Genomic DNA, 18346 nt, shown 5'->3' on the forward strand with positions numbered 1-18346 from the left:
TCATTGGCATGATCAAATGCTCTTTAAGAACTCTTAATGGACCTCTGACCTCATTTCCAAACACTAGCTCAGCAGGAATAAAACCTAGAGACTCCTGAACAGCTTCACGGGCAGCAAATAACACTAAAGGAACACCGTCATCCCAATCTTTATGAGACTCGTGGCAATGTTTTCTTAACATGCATTTCATAGTCTGGTGAAACCTCTAATGCCCCCTGACTTTCAGGATGATATGGGCTGGATGTCACATGCTTGATACCTAGGGTGTCAAGTACCCGGGCAAACACTTTAGACATGAAGTTGGTACCTTGGTCTGTTTGAACTACCTTCGGTAGACCAAACATGGAGAAAAACTTCAGAAGTGCCTTGGTGATGACCGGGGCAGTGATTTTCCGTAGTGGGATGGCTTCTGGGAACCTAGTGGAGGCACACATGAAGGTTAAGAGAAACTGGTTTCCAGTTTTAGTTTTTGGCAAGGGTCCCACACAATCTACTATCACCCTTTCAAATGGCTCTCCCATTACTGGAATGGGAAGGAGAGGAGCAGGGTGAATCACCTGATTCGGTTTACCAGCAACTTGGCACACGTGACATGTTCGACAATAAAGAACTACATCAGACTTGAGTTCTGGCCAAAATAAGTGTTTTAAAACTCTTTCATACGTTGTTGGTACCCCCATGTGACCTGACCACGGATGATCATGAGCCAAGGACATCACCTGAGAACGATAGGCTGTTGGCACGACAGGCATCACTAATCCAGCGACGCATTAATAGGCCATCTTCCATAATGTAGGCCATCTTCTTTGACTTGGCCTCTTCCTGACTGATAACAGAAGACAGACATTTAGAAAGTGTTTCATCACTTAACTGGGCTGCCCTGAATTCTTCCCGAGTGGCAGGCAGTTGTCCAAGCTCTGAGCTCTTACTGGATGATCCAGCACCAGCAGACCGGGCCTCCTCTGGCAGTCGGTCCGACAGTCATGTCATCAAGAAACTGCCCTGTAGCAAGAAAAGAATCTGACAAGTCCTCTCCATATTTCTTTGACTGGGCCCTTGTAACCACACAAGCAGGAAAGATTTCGGGAGGTACTTCAGATGATTTTCCTACGTCTAAATTTAGATCAGGAGAATCAATGACCTCAGGTACTGGCTTAACTTTGCCCCCAGCCAAGTCATTACTGAGGATGAAATCAACACCTTTGATGGGCAAGGCAGGGAGGAAAGCTACTTTAAAGAATCCTTTGACAAGAGATGAGTAAATATAAACATTTTGCAAAGAAGCCGCAACTAGTGTCATGCCCACCCCTTGATCCACATGATGACCTGGAGGTTAAAGGCAGGGCTCGAGCTTAAGGACCTCCCGTCGTCCCGGGGCCGAAAAAAATAGTGTCAGGGAGGATAAAAAATAATTTTGGGACGAATTTGGGACGAGAGTTAAAATAAAAATACCATGGTAACTCTACTACAAACGGCGATGAAAATGAAATCGACTGCACGTTGTGTGTAGCACACAATTATTAAACCTCCTTGTCAACATAAACACACAAAACATTTAGCAACCCGCGAAACACACACACACACACTCACACACACAGAGACAGACACACACACACACACACACACACACACATACACACACACACACACACACACGTAAACTGTGTCCATGTGCTGTCAGCCAGCCGCACAGCTGGCTGTGCCCGCGAATTCCTGGCCCGCAAATTCGCGGGTCTATCTACAGTAGGCTATGTACTGAGTGTGTGTATTTCGCGGGTTGAGTGATGTAAAATGACAATGGTATCCCGTGGAGGAATTCTGAAATGTTTTACCTTTACATCACAAAAACGCACAGCAGAACCAGACCCTGGAGCGCCGGCCTCTTTATTTACTTACTCCACTTCATCCCCTATGGGTAATAAGGCTGAGATGAGAACCCTCCATCGTATTTAGTCCTTAGCAACATGCTGCGCCTCTCCCCATGTATGGATGGGTACCGAGCCCCGGTATTAAACGGGCTCCGCCCGGGCCGGAATTATTAAAGACAGTGGTAACGTTAAGCTCCGACGTTATCTGACTTTTTATCGGTACTGGAGACATTTAAAAAATATATGTCATATGTAGTATTGCTACATAAACATTATATCGCAGTTTTAGTTTATCCAACTCCGTTTCTAATATGCAATAAGACTACAACATGCGTCTATGATGTATTTTCGAGCTTTCCAATCCAGACGAGATCTCTCTCTCCCGTCTGTGTGCGAGGGGGCGGGGCAGTTTGTAAAGGTCTCCTGACTGTGTTACAGACTGTCCTCCTGGTTAGTGGTTACTCTGGGTTCTGTCTTCAGGACAGAGTGTTGGATTTTTTTGGTTAATTGGATGGGACTTGATTTGATTCAATATTAGTAATTTTCTCGTTTGTGTGTTTGTTTAAATATATTTAGCCTTTGTCATGTGATTGACTGATTTACTCAAATAAAAAGGTTAATGAATTATCATCTAATGATTTGTATGATGTTTTATTTATGTTAAAGGTCACTTTGAATGATTTTAACTAATGATAAGTAGTAGAAAAACTAATATTTTAAATTCGGGACGGTCCACATTAATTTCGGGACGGCTTAGATTGTATTTCGGGACGGTTCCGGGAGGATGGTGAAAAAAGTTAGTCGAGAGCCCTGGTTAAAGGTAAGATACCTTCTCTAATAATAGACTGAGAACCTCCTGTGTCCCTAAGTACCTGTACTGGAAGCTGGTCTTTAGGATCCCCTGTTAAAGAAACAAAGCCCTTTGAAATAAAGGGTTTGAAGCAGGGATCAGGTACATCATCTTCCTGGGACATTTCTATGTCTGATAGGGAAACTCCTTTAATGAGTCCCATGCCTTTTGGAGTTTGAAAGCATTGCGAAAATGGCTGTTTACACTTTAAGAAATGACCCCCTGAAATAAGGTGTCCTGTTTTATGGCAGTAGTTACAAACACGGGGCCCCCGTGGAGGTGATGGTGGTCCTCTAGACCTTTCAAAAGTTGTGGGCCAAGATCAGGTCTTCCGGTTTGTGATACTGAAGCTTTATCTGGGCGCAAGGGTGAAGAAAACACAGTCTTGTGAGTGAGCATAAATTCATCCGCTAAAACAGCTGCCTTAGCCAGTGAAGTGACCTTCTGTTCATTTAAGAATATCACCATCCTTTCAGGCAAAGAATTCTTAACATATTCCAAGAGAAGCAATTGACGAAGAGACTCAAAACGATCCTTCACTTCATTAGCCGCACACCATTTATCAAAGAGAATGCCCTTCTCTCGTGCAAACTCAACAAATGTCTGCGTAGCAGACTTTTTATGGTGTCTGAACTTTTGTCTGTAGGCCTCCGGCACAAGCTCATAAGCACGCAAGATCGACTCTTTAAGCACTTCGTACTGCAAGCTTTCTTCCAAAGAAAGTGAAGATACCACTTCCTGAGCCTTACCGACTAATTTGCACTGAAGTAGGATTGGCCACATGTCTTTAGGCCAGACTAGTGCGGTAGCAATTCTCTCAAAAGCACAAAAATATGAGTCAACCTCTGACTCTCTAAAAGTTGGCACCAAAGCAATATTTTTACTAACATCAAAACTTTTTGTATGAGAGACTGTATGCGAAGGTATTGACCTCTCAAATGTCTGCTCTGAAGAGATTCTCAGGGCATCAACTTCAAGCCGCTTTAACGTGATTTCTTTCTCAGCTTCTATCTCTAACTTGCGAATCTGCAGTTTGTATTCATATTCCGCTCTACGCACCATTTCCTTCTCCTGGACCTCCAGCTGAAGACGGGCAAGACGAACCTTCAGTTTGGCATTACTACTTGCACCAACGCTACCTGGAGAGAAAGCCTCAAACCTAGGAAGCGTTGCAGGAGGAGCCTCAGGATTAACCTTGTCAACTCTAGGTGTAGCTAATACAGCCCGACTCTTCTGTTCTAAGGAAGCACCAACAACACGTTCCCTATCATCATCAATAGACACATCAGCCCGAGGCTGAGTTGACATGCCTGGGATTACAAGAATCTTTAACCCCTCTAGTTTTTGCATGATTTTCTCTCTTAGCTCTTTTTTTACTTTATACTTGTCTACTGAAATGTTAAAGTGAGCTGCTATACATAACATTTCATCTTTGCGACAGGAATACAACTTATCAACACTTGGACTTTCAATAAAATCCTGTAAGTCAAAACCAATTTTTTCAGCCAATGTACAACACCTACAATGACTTCTCAATTATTGGTTGTTTTTAGCTCAGGAAAATAGATGTCCCGGACGAGACCCCATTTGTGTTACGTCCCCACTAAGGTCTAGGGGACCTGGAGACAATAACACACAACAACCAATAATTATGAGGGAGTCAGCGTAAAGGTTGACAAAAGGTTTATTTCTTAAGCCCTAACTGAACATAAATTGAACAGAAATACTCTTCGTGTGAGGAGGAAGAGGAGGAGTCAAAGGAGATTGTATCAAACAAAAGAAACAAGCATAACAAAACCAGGCATCTCTCTACATCTATCCTTTGAAACCAAAACTCAAACAAAAACCCTCACTGACTAAACTACTCAGAACTGGACAAAACAGAATACAGGGGTGGCAACAATCCGCTAACCTAGTGTGTCTTAACATTAGTTATCTACGTGATTAGAAATGTACAGGGTACTCCAGACTTACCTAACTCCCTCACGTCTCAACACACACACATTTACAAAGGTCAGAACAAAGTAAGTAGAATGACTTTCTACTCAAGGCAGTCAATTGCAGGCTCCTCAATCAGCAACAGGCCCAGGGTGAGAGAGAGCGAGAAGAATTCCTGGGTGCCTCCTTTATGGTCGGCCCTGGCTGCTGATAGGCCGATAGGTGAGAGGATCCAATCAGCCATCAGATTCAGGTGCACAGGCAGATACCGATCAGCTGCTGATTAGCTGTGCAGAAGACAGGGAGAAGAGAGAAACACAGGAGGGAAGGAAAACCACACAAGTACAGCCTGCCTGGCCCGTAACAGTTGTGATCTTGAGTTGAATCAGTTTCTTTGGGTTTGATTGGTCTGGCTGCACATCATGAGTTTGTGTAGATGGAGCAGAGTTTCAGATGTGAAGTCACCTCTTTATTATTGAAGGAGAAGCACGTTGTCTTTAATATTAATGAGAGATCTTTGCACTTTTTGTCTCTTAGGGTGCATTCACACCTAATAGTCCGCTCTCTGGTGCGCACCAGACCACAGTTTGTTACATTGTTTAATTTTTCAGAAGGTTCGGTTTGCGTTCACACCAGGTTCACACGGCAAAACTCAAACGGACTATAAACTTTAAACACAAGTCATGTGCTCTGAAATGCTGTTCAACCATTGGTCAGACATTAAGGGGGTAAAAACGCAAATCCCGGCAATTTCTAGCGGAGCCTCCGCCATGGAGCATCGGCACTTTCGGCAGGTTATTCTCATGCTGCTGTTAATCTGGAGATCAACAGACACTAGCGGCCCGCGCATATGATTATATAATCAGACAACGCCCGTTAAAAAACGGTGGAGAACTAACGGGGCAGAAACCCTCCTTTTTACGCAGCGGCCCAGACATAGACATAGACATCAGACGGCGACAGATATTCAGTTGCCAGTTACTTTGGCATTAGGGCAGGGATATCTAGATACTTTCCAAGGTTTGACATAATGAATTGTGCTACTTTTAAAGCAAGCAACGATGTTTTCAAATCTGTAATCAAAAAGCTCCTCAAAAACGCTATGGAAGCAGTTCCTGCCGTTGCTACGTTAGTTCAAACGGTAACAACGGACTATTTTTCTTGGCGGATGCATGTCAATTTAAATCAATACAACTATTTTTTAAATCAATAAAATCATTTTCTAAATTCCACAAAAGCATTTCAATTAATATTGGGAGTCATGTCGTTACTTTGTTGAGAATGTGGCCATGTAATAAGCGGGATAATGTGCAGCGGCGCGGTCATTATGGGGAAAATAACACCGACAGGCTGATCAGGAGCCCAGCGCGAAGCGGAGGGATCTAGATCGGTATGTTCTTGTTCATGAGAGACGTTCTGCAGTCAGGAGGGGCGTTTCACCGACGACAGGTGTTCTTACTCTTATGTAGCTGACGGAGAATTTTTACTTTACACGACACTGTTCAACACTTCATTCTGCTTTACTCTTTAACTAAACAACCGCGGATGTCTTGAAAGACTCTTTCGCTAAAGATTTGTGAAGATATCCGCGTTCTTGTGACACGTAAATACTACGCTTCCTATGTTTTGGTGCGGACTGCGTTCACACCAGCAATGAACCGCTCCAGAGTTCGCAAGCAAGCGCTCCGAGACCACCTATGTTGGCGGACCAGAGTCCGGTTGTTTAGTTCACTTAAGAGGTCTCGGACTGTGTTCACACCGACCCAAATGAACCGCACCAAGCGGCTAAACGCACCAGGGTTCGATTCAACCGGACGATACAAGGCAGGTGTGAACGCACCCTTACAGTTTTTACCTGTTGGAGTTTCCACTTTCTAACCTTCTTCATCTCTCAACAGATTATTAAACCTGGAGTTATTTCAAACTGGAACATTGTTTTCTAAAGTTACATGTTTTCTTTATTCAGACTGAGGAACTGCAGGTTTTCAGAGATCAGCTGTTCTGCTCTGGCCTCAGCTCTGAAGTCCAACCCCTCCCATCTGAGAGATCTGGACCTGAGTTTCAACAAGCTGCTGGATTCAGAAGTGGAGCTGCTGAGTGATCTTCTGGAGAGTCCAGACTGCAGACTGGAGACTCTCAGGTCAGTTCTCCATCTTTCACTTCTGTGCTGAGATGAAGAGAGTTGTGTTGACTCTGAGCTGCAGACATCAGGCTGATATCACTCTGATCCTCACTGAGCATCTTAATGCTGACTATCCTACCCTGCATAATGCACTCATCTCAAACACCTGAAACTCACCTTATATTCTGCAGCACGCTTTAAATAAATGATATACAAAATACATCAAGTACATATTTCTATTAAAACTCCTAAAAATCTAATATGATTGTATTAGTCCATTTATTGAACAGGTTTTAAAAAAAAAAAAAAAAACAGCGAAATAAAACAAACAGAAAATGAATAATAATAAAAATTAGCAAAATAACAAAATACTTTTCAAAGTATAAAAATAAATACTCAAGTAGTTTCCTTCATGTTCAAAAGGGGCAAGAAGAAGAAGCTTCTAAACGTTTCTGGTCTTTCCCCTCTAGCGTACATAGTTCATGAAAATCAGAGTTCAGTTCATTGTCATCAGCATCCGTGATATCTCTTTGTACAAATCTAAAAAATAAAAACAAATAATCTTTACAGGTCAACCAAAATCGTCACAGACAAGAATAAGCAGGAAATCACGGCTCCTGATCATAACCATTAGTATATTGTTCTGAAAATTAGTTTTAGTTGAGATGAAGCTGCTCAGTATCTCAGCTCATCATTCCAGCTATTCCACAGATCAACACCTTTCTCTGTTATGCAGTGAAGTTTGGAATTCGTACGTATATGTGTTTTTTGAATATGCAGTTTCCTCTCAGCACGTTGGTTTTCTGAGTGAACAGTCCCTGGATACCATGAGGCCGTTGTTGATTTGTGGCTTTGAACATCATTTGGAGAGTTTTATAGTCAACCAGGTCTTGTAGTTTCAGTGTTTTTAGATTGATAAATAATCCATTTGTTGGCTCTCTTTTTTCTGAAGCTACACGATGCTTTTACTGACTGAATAGTTCAAACTGAAGATGCTGTGATTTGATGACTCCACTATTCCTACAATAAATATTCTGGATGTTTTTCTTCAAATTTCATCCTGAAATATTTGTGATCTTTTTAAACGTTGAGATCTTGAGTTGAATCAGTTTCTGTGGGTTTGATTGGTCTGGCTGCACATCATGAGTTTGTGTAGATGGAGCAGAGTTTCAGATGTGAACTCACCTCTTTATTATTGAAGCAGAAGCACGTTGTCTTTAATATTAATGAGAGATCTTTGCACTTTTTGTCTCTTACAGTTTTTACCTGTTTGGAGTTTCCACTTTCTAACCTTCTTCATCTCTGAACAGATTATTAAACCTGGAGTTATTTCAAACAGGAACATTGTTTTCTAAACTTACATCATGTTTTCTTTATTCAGACTGAGGAGCTGCAGGTTGTCAGAGATCAGCTGTTCTGCTCTGGCCTCAGCTCTGAAGTCCAACATCCATCTGAGAGATCTGAACCTGAGTCAGAACAAGCTTCAGGATTCAGGAGTGGAGCTGCTGAGAGATCTTCTGGAGAGTCCAGACTGCAGACTGGAGACTCTCAGGTCAGTTCTCCATCTTTCACTTCTGTGCTGAGATGAAGAGAGTTGTGTTGACTCTGAGCTGCAGACATCAGGCTGATATCACTCTGATCCTCACTGAGCATCTTAATGCTGACTATCCTGCCCTGCATAATGCACTCATCTCAAACACCTGAAACTCACCTTATATTCTGCAGCACGCTTTAAATAAATGATATACAAAATACAACAAGAACATATTTCTATTAAAACTCAGAAACATCTAATATTTTTGTATTAGTCCATTTATTGAACATGTTAAAAGAAACAAAATAAAACTAATAGCATCTTTTCTCATAATAGTAATAATAATACTCAAGTAGTTTCCTTCATGTTCAAAAGGGGCAAGAAGAAGAAGAAGCTTCTAACCCTTTCTGGTCTTTCCCCTCTAGCGTACATAGTTCATGAAAATCAGAGTTCAGTTCATCGTCATGAGCATCCGTGATATTTCATACGTTGTTTAAAAATAATAATAATAGTAATGATCTCTTTGTACAAATCTAAAAAATAGAACAAATAATCTTTACAGGTCAACCACAATCGTCACAGACAAGAATAAGCAGGAAATCACGGCTCCTGATCATAACCATTAGTACCGTAATTTTCGGACTATAAGCCGCGCCTTTTTTCCCATTTTTCGACGCTGCGGCTTATATAACGGTGCGGCTAATCTATGGATTGTTACAGCTAACGGCCACTAGGGGACCTCCTAAATCTATTGATGTTACAGGTTACAGTCCACCACCTTTAACTCTATGGGCTCTATGGCCGGTCCGCGCCCCCCACCTTTAAGCGGCGGGCTCCAGCAGGAAAAGCTGGAGGCCGGAAAAGAGTGAGACAGGTAGCGCGCAAAAGTAAAAGTGGAACCGAGAGTGGTACGAGAGACAGAACGAGAGCAAGACAGACAGACATTACGAGAGCGAGACAGTTTGTGCCCGTACCACTGGTTGAAAACCACTGCTGTAGATCACTGCCGGTACGTGCGCTGGGAGCGCACCGTTTAAGTTTGAAAGTTGAAAAGCTTGTGTGTCTGAAACGCTATGTGATACAGTACAGTTTACACAGCACATGTTCTGTAGCTACTATTGCACTAAATGCTAACACTTGAATACGTTATACAAATATGCAACTTGTTTGTTGAAATGTTAATAAATGGGAGCTTCCTCAAACAGCCATCTCTTTCCCCACAATCCCCTCTGTGCACGAACCCTTACATATGGTAATGAAACATTAAAACACCTGCGGCTTATAGTCCAGTGCGGCTTATATATGTACACATCATTCAATTTAGCTGCTGCGGCTTATATTCAGGTGAGCCTTATAGTCCGGAAATTACGTTTTATTGTTCTGAAAAGTAGTTTTAGTTGAGATGAAGCTGCTCAGTATCTCAGCTCATCATTCCAGCTATTCCACAGATCAACACCTTTCTCTGTTATGCAGTGAAGTTTGGAATTCGTACGTATACAGGACTGTCTCAGAAAATTAGAATATTGTGATAAAGTTCTTTATTTTCTGTAATGCAATTAAAAAAACAAAAATGTCATACATTCTGGATTCATTACAAATCAACTGAAATATTGCAAGCCTTTTATTATTTTAATATTGCTGATTATGGCATACAGCTTAAGAAAACTCAAATATCCTATCTCTAAATATTAGAATATCATGAAAAAGTATACTAGTAGGGTGTTCAACGAATCACTTGAATCGTCTAATTAACTCGAAACACCTGCAAGGGTTTCCTGAGCCTTGAAAAACACTCAGCTTGGTTCAGTAAACTAAATCACAAGTATGGGGAAGACTGCTGATCTGACTGCTGTCCAGAGGACCGTCATTGACACCCTCCATCAGGAGGGTAAGACACAAAAAGAAATGTGTCAAAGAGCAAGCTGTTCACAGAGTGCAGTTTCAAAGCACATCCACAAAAAGTCTGTTGGAAGGGGGAAATGTGGCAGGAAACGCTGCACAACCAAGAGAGATGACCGCAGCCTTAACAGCATTGTGAAGAAGAGTCGCTTCCAGAATTTGGGGGAGCTTCAAAGACAGTGGACTGAAGCTGGAGTCCAGGTATCAAAAGTCACTGTTCACAGACGTGTCCGGGAAATGGGCTACAATAGCCGTATTCCCATGGTCAAGCCACTTCTGAACTCAAGACAACGGAAGAGGCGTCTGACTTGGGCTAAGGAAAAGAAGCACTGGACAGTTGCACAGTGGTCCAAAGTCCTCTTTTCAGACGAAAGCAAGTTTTGTATTTCATTTGGAAGTGAAGGCGCCAGAGTCTGGAGAAAGGCTGGAGAGGAGCAAAATCCAAGTTGCTTGAAATCCAGTGTGAAGTTCCCACAGTCAGCGATGGTTTGGGGAGCCATGTCAGCTGCTGGTGTTGGTCCACTGTGTTTCATCAAGCCCAGAGTAAATGCAGCTGTGTACCAAGAGATTTTAGAGCACTACATGCTTCCGTCTGCTGAAAAGCTCTATGGAGATGAGGAATTCATTTTCCAGCATGATCTGGCACCTGCCCACAGTGCCAAAACCACCAGTAACTGGTGTACTGACCATGGCATTACTGTCCTCGATTGGCCTGCAAATTCCCCTGACCTGAACCCCATAGAGAATATGTGGGGTATTGTGAAGAAGAAGCTGAAAGACACCAGACCCAACAATGCTAATGAGCTAAAGGCCGCTATTGAAGCATCCTGGGCATCCATAACACCTCAGCAATGCCACAGGCTGATTGCCTCCATGCCACGCCGCATTGATGCAGTAATCCGTGCAAAAGGATTCCCAACCAAGTACTGAGTGCATTAATGGACATTTTCAAATGTTTGATTGTGTTTTGCTGTTATAAATCTTTTTTTTTTACTTGGTCTGAGGAACTATTCTAATTTTTTGAGATAGGATTTTTGAGTTTTCTTAAGCTGTATGCCATAATCAGCAATATTAAAATAATAAAAGGCTTGCAATATTTCAGTTGATTTGTAATGAATCCAGAATGTATGACATTTTTGTTTTTTTAATTGCATTACAGAAAATAAAGAACTTTATCACAATATTCTAATTTTCTGAGACAGTCCTGTATGTGTTTTTTGAATATGCAGTTTCCTCTCAGCACGTTGGTTTTCTCTGAGTGAACAGTCCCTGGATACCATGAGGCCGTTGTTGATTTGTGGCTTTGAACATCATTTGGAGAGTTTTATAGTCAACCAGGTCTTGTAGTTTCAGTGTTTTTAGATTGATAAATAATCCATTTGTTGGCTCTCTGTTTTCTGAAGCTACACGATGCTTTTACTGACTGAATAGTTCAAACTGAAGATGCTGTGATTTGATGACTCCACTATTCCTACAATAAATATTCTGGATGTTTTTCTTCAAATTTCATCCTGAAATATTTGTGATCTTTTTAAACGTTGTGATCTTGAGTTGAATCAGTTTCTGTGGGTTTGATTGGTCTGGCTGCACATCATGAGTTTGTGTAGATGGAGCAGAGTTTCAGATGTGAAGTCAACTCTTTATTATTGAAGGAGAAGCACGTTGTCTTTAATATTAATGAGAGATCTTTGCACTTTTTGTCTCTTACACTTTTTACCTGTTCGGAGTTTCCACTTTCTAACCTTCTTCATCTCTGAACAGATTATTAAACCTGGAGTTATTTCAAACTGGAACATTGTTTTCTAAAGTGACATCATGTTTTCTTTATTCAGACTGAGGAGCTGCAGGTTGTCAGAGATCAGCTGTTCTGCTCTGGCCTCAGCTCTGAAGTCCAACATCCATCTGAGAGATCTGGACCTGAGTGAGAACGATCTGCTGGATTCAGGAGTGGAGCTGCTGAGAGATCTTCTGGAGAGTCCAGACTGCAGACTGAATGCTCTCAGGTCAGTTCTCCATCTTTCACTTCTGTGCTGAGATGAAGAGAGTTGTGTTGACTCTGAGCTGCAGACATCAGGCTGATATCACTCTGATCCTCACTGAGCATCTTAATGCTGACTATCCTGCCCTGCATAATGCACTCATCTCAAACACCTGAAACTCACCTTATATTCTGCAGCACGCTTTAAATAAATTATATACAAAATACAACAAGAACATATTTCTATAAAAACTCAGAAACATCTAATATTTTTGTATTAGTCCATTTATTGAACATGTTAAAAGAAACAAAATAAAACTAATAGCATCTTTTCTCATAATAGTAATAATAATACTCAAGTAGTTTCCTTCATGTTCAAAAGGGGCAAGAAGAAGAAGCTTCTAACCCTTTCTGGTCTTTCCCCTCTAGCGTACATAGTTCATGAAAATCAGAGTTCAGTTCATCGTCATGAGCATCCGTGATATTTCATACGTTGTTTAAAATAATAATAATAGTAATGATCTCTTTGTACAAATCAAAAAAATAGAACAAATAATCTTTACAGGTCAACCACAATCGTCACAGACAAGAATAAGCAGGAAATCACGGCTCCTGATCATAACCATTAGTACCGTAATTTTCGGACTATGAGCCGCGCCTTTTCCCCCATTTTTCGACGCTGCGGCTTATATAACGGTGCGGCTAATCTATGGATTGTTACAGCTAACGGCCACTAGGGGACCTCCTAAATCTATTGATGTTACAGGTTACAGTCCACCACCTTTAACTCTATGGGCTCTATGGCCGGTCCGCGCCCCCCACCTTTAAGTGGCGGGCTCCAGCAGGAAAAGCTGGAGGCCGGAAAAGAGTGAGACAGGTAGCGCGCAAAAGTAAAAGTGGAACCGAGAGTGGTACGAGAGACAGAACGAGAGCAAGACAGACAGACATTACGAGAGCGAGACAGTTTGTCCCCGTACCACTGGTTGAAAACCACTGCTGTAGATCACTGCCGGTACGTGCGCTGGGAGCGCACCGTTTAAGTTTGAAAGTTGAAAAGTGTGTGTGTCTGAAACGCTATGTGATACAGTACAGTTTACACAGTACATGTTCTGTAGCTACTATTGCACTAAATGCTAACACTTGAATACGTTATGCAAATATGCAACTTGTTTGTTGAAATGTTAATAAATGGGAGCTTCCTCAAACAGCCATCTCTTTCCCGACAATCCCCTCTGTGCACGAACCCTTACATATGGTAATGAAACATTAAAACACCTGCGGCTTATAGTCCAGTGCGGCTTATATATGAACACATCATTCAATTTAGCTGCTGCGGCTTAGATTCAGGTGAGCCTTATAGTCCGGAAATTACGTTTTATTGTTCTGAAAAGTAGTTTTAGTTGAGATGAAGCTGCTCAGTATCTCAGCTCATCATTCCAGCTATTCCACAGATCAACACCTTTCTCTGTTAGGAAGTGAAGTTTGGAATTCGTACGTATATGTGTTTTTTGAATATGCAGTTTCCTCTCAGCACGTTGGTTTTCTCTGAGTGAACAGTCCCTGGATACCATGAGGCCGTTGTTGATTTGTGGCTTTGAACATCATTTGGAGAGTTTTATAGTCAACCAGGTCTTGTAGTTTCAGTGTTTTTAGATTGATAAATAATCCATTTATTGGCTCTCTGTTTTCTGAAGCTACACGATGCTTTTACTGACTGAATAGTTCAAACTGAAGATGCTGTGATTTGATGACTCCACTATTCCTAAAATAAATATTCTGGATGTTTTTCTTCAAAACTCATCCAGAAATATTTGTGATCTTTGTAAAGGTTGTGATCTTGAGTTGAATCAGTTTCTGTGGGTTTGATTGGTCTGGCTGCACATCATGAGTTTGTGTAGATGGAGCAGAGTTTCAGATGTGAAGTCACCTCTTTATTATTGAAGGAGAAGCACGTTGTCTTTAATATTAATGAGAGATCTTTGCACTTTTTGTCTCTTACAGTTTTTACCTGTTTGGAGTTTCCACTTTCTAACCTTCTTCATCTCTGAACAGATTATTAAACCTGGAGTTATTTCAAACAGGAACTTTGTTTTCTAAACTTACATCATGTTTTCTTTATTCAGTCTGGAGCTCTGCAGCTTGTCAGAGATCAGCTGTTCTGCTCTGGCCTCAGCTCTGAAGTCCAACATCCATCTGAGAGATCTGAACCTGAGAGAGAACGATCTTCAGGATTCAGGAGTGGAGCTGCTGAGAGCTCTTGTGGAGAGTCCAGACTGCAGACTGGAGACTCTCAGGTCAGTAAGGGATCTCTGCTGGTTCAGCAGTTTAGTATTAAACACAGGGTGGATGTGTTTCTCTCACTGGGATCACAACAAGTCTTTGATGTTACCCACTGACTGCAGGCTCTTTCTTTTATTCTTCAAAAAACAATATATTGTAAGAACAGCTACATTTAGTTAAGAAGAGTGAAGAAGGTACTCTGTTTGTTTTCCTGTCATGTTTTTTGTTTCTAGATACTGAGCAGTTACTTCCTGTGATGCAGCTGAGAGCAGTCAGTCGTAGTGTTTGCAGAGAAGATATGATGGGATGTAAAGCCTTAGATCAGTCAGGACTCTGAAGCTGACTGACTCAAAGAACAAACGCTTATTTTAAACTGGATCCATAACTGTTGGATTGTGTTCATTCCTACAGGATCACAGGCAGGATAATCAGAGCCAAGACCCAGAAGAAATGTGAGTACTGAAACCATATCCTCCGTTCATCAAACCATTAAAGACCCAGTGAAGTGCATGTTTTTGCACCAAAATGAAATGGCAGTTTCATTCCTTACATATCATTGTGCCTGTTCATGGCTAAAATAATTTTTAATAATTCATAATTAATGAATTAATGTATTATTAATTTTGCCGTCCGAGCCTAACGGAAGTTGCAGACGATAGTGGCTGTGACGTCACAAGATGTACCCAGTTGCGATTGTAAACATGGCGGAGACTCTGGAAAGTGATACTAGTGTGAGAGAAATGATTGATTTGGACAGCTTTTCGGACAGGATAGATGAGGAAAGTGATCAATTTGGTGCACTTTGAGGGCAACATTAAGAGATTTATGGATACAGCTCTCAACACTCATATGAAACATATATTTCAATAATCAAAAAACATTGGAAGGATTTCTTAACCTATTTTATACAACTAATATTACATAGATGGAAATATTTGTTTACATAGATGACCAAACCCACTGAGATAACTTAGGCTACAGTTTACCTCCCTGAGCTGACGTTATCTCTCTCAGTCCCACAGGAGAGCACTCTCCCTCTCCTTATTGTTGAAACAGCTAATCTCCGTTAGCTCCGAGCTAGCACCAGATGCTAACAACAACCCTGTAACTCTCTCAGTCTCTCTTTCTCTTTCTCTCTCTCGAATCGACCAGTGGCCTTTATTTATCATGATCAATCAAAGAATCTACGAAACAATGACCCCAGCCAGGCTCACCTTCATCTTTTGGGAACAGAAACATCGCCACTTCGGCAGACTTGACATTACTACAGCCAGCGGCAATGCATCGTTTCCCCTGTGTTTTTCATCCCTCTTTCTTCACTGTCGCCTCCATTGTCAGGTTTTCTCGATTGGCAATCACTTCCAGTCCACTCCGACACACTTTCCAGGAAAATACTAGCTCAAAAACGTTGAGAAATTCGACTTTGAAAAAGAGAAAAAATGAACGGTGGTGAATGTAAACAGTGCGGCGGCGTCCATCTCGTGACGTCACGCAGTAGATCGCAAGCCACGCCCACGAAGGCGAAGGTCGACTGCAGATTTCCCCGGAAAATTCAAAACTCGTCAAATTCGTTGCTATTCCAACATCTTTTGATATGGGTTCCAATGGACAATTTTGTTCATTACTATACGTATTAGCATAACAGATCATGCACAGGTGCACACTTCACAGGGTCTTTAAACTCTGATCCTAAAAGGTTCAACAGAAACATGTTTCAACTCCATCTTGTTACAGCTCTCTCAATCATTTAGGATTCTAATGTTTCTCTTTGTTAAAGTTGTATTATATTGATGTCATTTCTCTGTCACTTCCTCCCTCCATCCGGTGACTCTGCTGTGGAACAGGAAGTGAAGGCAGACAGAGAGGTGAGAGAGGAGCACCGTGTGGAGTTTATTGATGAGGTTTCACCACTGATTCAAATGTAGTTATTAGTCAGTGTTTTTCTGGATCCAGAGAAATCTGCAAGCTCAGGTTTTATTAGTTCACAGTTTATTTATGACAGGTTTGAGACGTGGGGGGTGGGGGGCGGAGAGTTTGATTGTATTTTGTTTTGAAAATCCACAGCGGAGGTTTGTGTCGTACTACATGCGGTGTATTTTGCATATCTCTCAGTAGCCAACAATCTGTGAGTCTGTTGCTCTGACATAAACTCGTGTTTAAAATAATACTACATAATAAATGTAGTCTACATTTCATAATAAGAGGTGTAAAACCTGAGAGGATTTTAAATCGCATTTGAACTAAATGCTTATACAATCTGTAGTTGTATTGTTGATTTAATGTGTGAACGAGGCGATATAGAGAAGGTTAAGCTGTCATTATTAGGCTGTAATTTGTTATATACTGTTGGAATGGGTAAGCAGGCCTATTGTTTTTGGGATATTTGTGGAGTTAGGTGGTCCGTGAGTGTTTTTTATTGGTTAAGTGGTCCTTGGTATGAAAAAGATTGAGAAACACTGCGCTAGTGGATTGTCAAAGGGGGAACCTCGTTGCTGGGAAATTATACAGATGGCTAGTCCGCCTCTGAACATTTCTATGCAAACGTTATTATTAATAATATATATTTTTTTAAATCATAACAATTTTTTATCAATTTTTTTAAATACATTTTGTTATTTTTTTTATTTTCCATTTTTATTTTGTAATCATCTCGCGACCCCAACCCCTGAGCTACAGTAGTGGACATGGCTCAGCACTACGTCACATGTTAACCGGTTACTAACCCGTTGGAAATCAACAATGAGTGGATTCACGATGTTCTCTGGAACTGTAGTTTGTGTTCATTGAGCTGAACTTGATTTTTATTCCAATCACTAACTTTGTGCCTTTCATAATTCCAGGATCGTTTCCTTCTCACCTGAAAACACACCTGAATCTTCAGACAGGTAATCCTAAAACAGGACCAAACACTACTTTAAAAAGATATGTATATAATTATTAGTATTTGATATGATGCTTTGCACCATGAGGTGTTGCATCCCCTCTCTTTCCTGCAGACATGTATAATATAATGCCTCTATGTGTAAGATGGTATTCAGCACTGGTTCTCAACCTGCCCCAGTCGCGACCTCTCAGAATAACTGTTACATATTAAGAGCACATATTGTATTAGCACATGCAGTACATACATATTTATACTTTAGGGGAACAAAAGTCCACCTCTGGGATCGTGGAGGAATATAAATATCTCAGTTTCCCTTAAAGCAGAAGACAGGAAGTGATTCACAGAGCAGATGTTATCAGTAGCAGAGTCACTACATTTATAAGACCTCTGTATGAAGTGACTGTTGGTTATTTAATAAAAGTGTTTTCCTGTTTATCTTCCAGGTCCACGAGGGAAAGATGCATTTTGCAGTGAAAATCAGATCAGAGCGTATTCCAAGCAGCAAAGAAAACAAGAACTGGTGAAACAGGTTTTGGATAACACACCTCTCACTGCTACGCTGGCTAACGTTGTTGTTGTTGTAAACAGGAAGTCAGCTGTGCTCTGTGTGAGCTCACATCATAATGAGTCCACACAGCCAACAGTGTCTTTCTAATCTAATTATTTCCCATGTCATGACTTGTTGAGCCGCCTTTTGATTTTTTGTGGCAATCATTTTTTCCAAAAATAAATTGTATTTTTAATCTACTCTTCAAACACTTTAAATTAAGATTACTCCTTGATTGACTTTTAGAAATATGTATTTTAGCCAGAAGAATATTTGTATTCATTAACTGTCTGCGGTCTTTTTACGGAAATCTTAGACCTAGTCAATATTGTGGAGATATACAATTAGAATGATCAATCAATAAACTGGTGAAACAAACAGTTGTCTTTCTGGTTCTTTATTCGAAGCCTCAAAGGTACAGGTCTCACAGAGTACAGAGTATTCTG

The 18346-nt window shown here is 41.1% G+C and overlaps 1 protein-coding gene across 1 annotated transcript in view; it reads left to right on the plus strand.

Annotated features, from left to right (window-relative positions):
- Nucleotides 1–17935, plus strand: part of LOC307017508 (NACHT, LRR and PYD domains-containing protein 12-like) — a 55162-nt gene extending 37227 nt beyond the window's left edge. The window contains exons 9-16 of the mRNA XM_079694860.1: nt 6623–6796; nt 8160–8330; nt 12044–12214; nt 14191–14206; nt 14313–14483; nt 14881–14921; nt 17310–17354; nt 17797–17935. Coding sequence (XP_079550986.1) covers nt 6623–6796; nt 8160–8330; nt 12044–12214; nt 14191–14206; nt 14313–14483; nt 14881–14921; nt 17310–17354; nt 17797–17827 — 820 coding nt within the window. The 3' untranslated portion in view covers nt 17828–17935. The remainder of the gene's footprint in view (nt 1–6622; nt 6797–8159; nt 8331–12043; nt 12215–14190; nt 14207–14312; nt 14484–14880; nt 14922–17309; nt 17355–17796) is intronic.
- The last annotated feature ends 411 nt before the right edge of the window (nt 17936–18346 follow it).

The sequence above is a fragment of the Notothenia rossii genome (genome assembly GCF_949606895.1).
Source record: "Notothenia rossii genome assembly, contig: SUPER_8_unloc_1, whole genome shotgun sequence".
Lineage (NCBI taxonomy): Eukaryota > Metazoa > Chordata > Actinopteri > Perciformes > Nototheniidae > Notothenia > Notothenia rossii.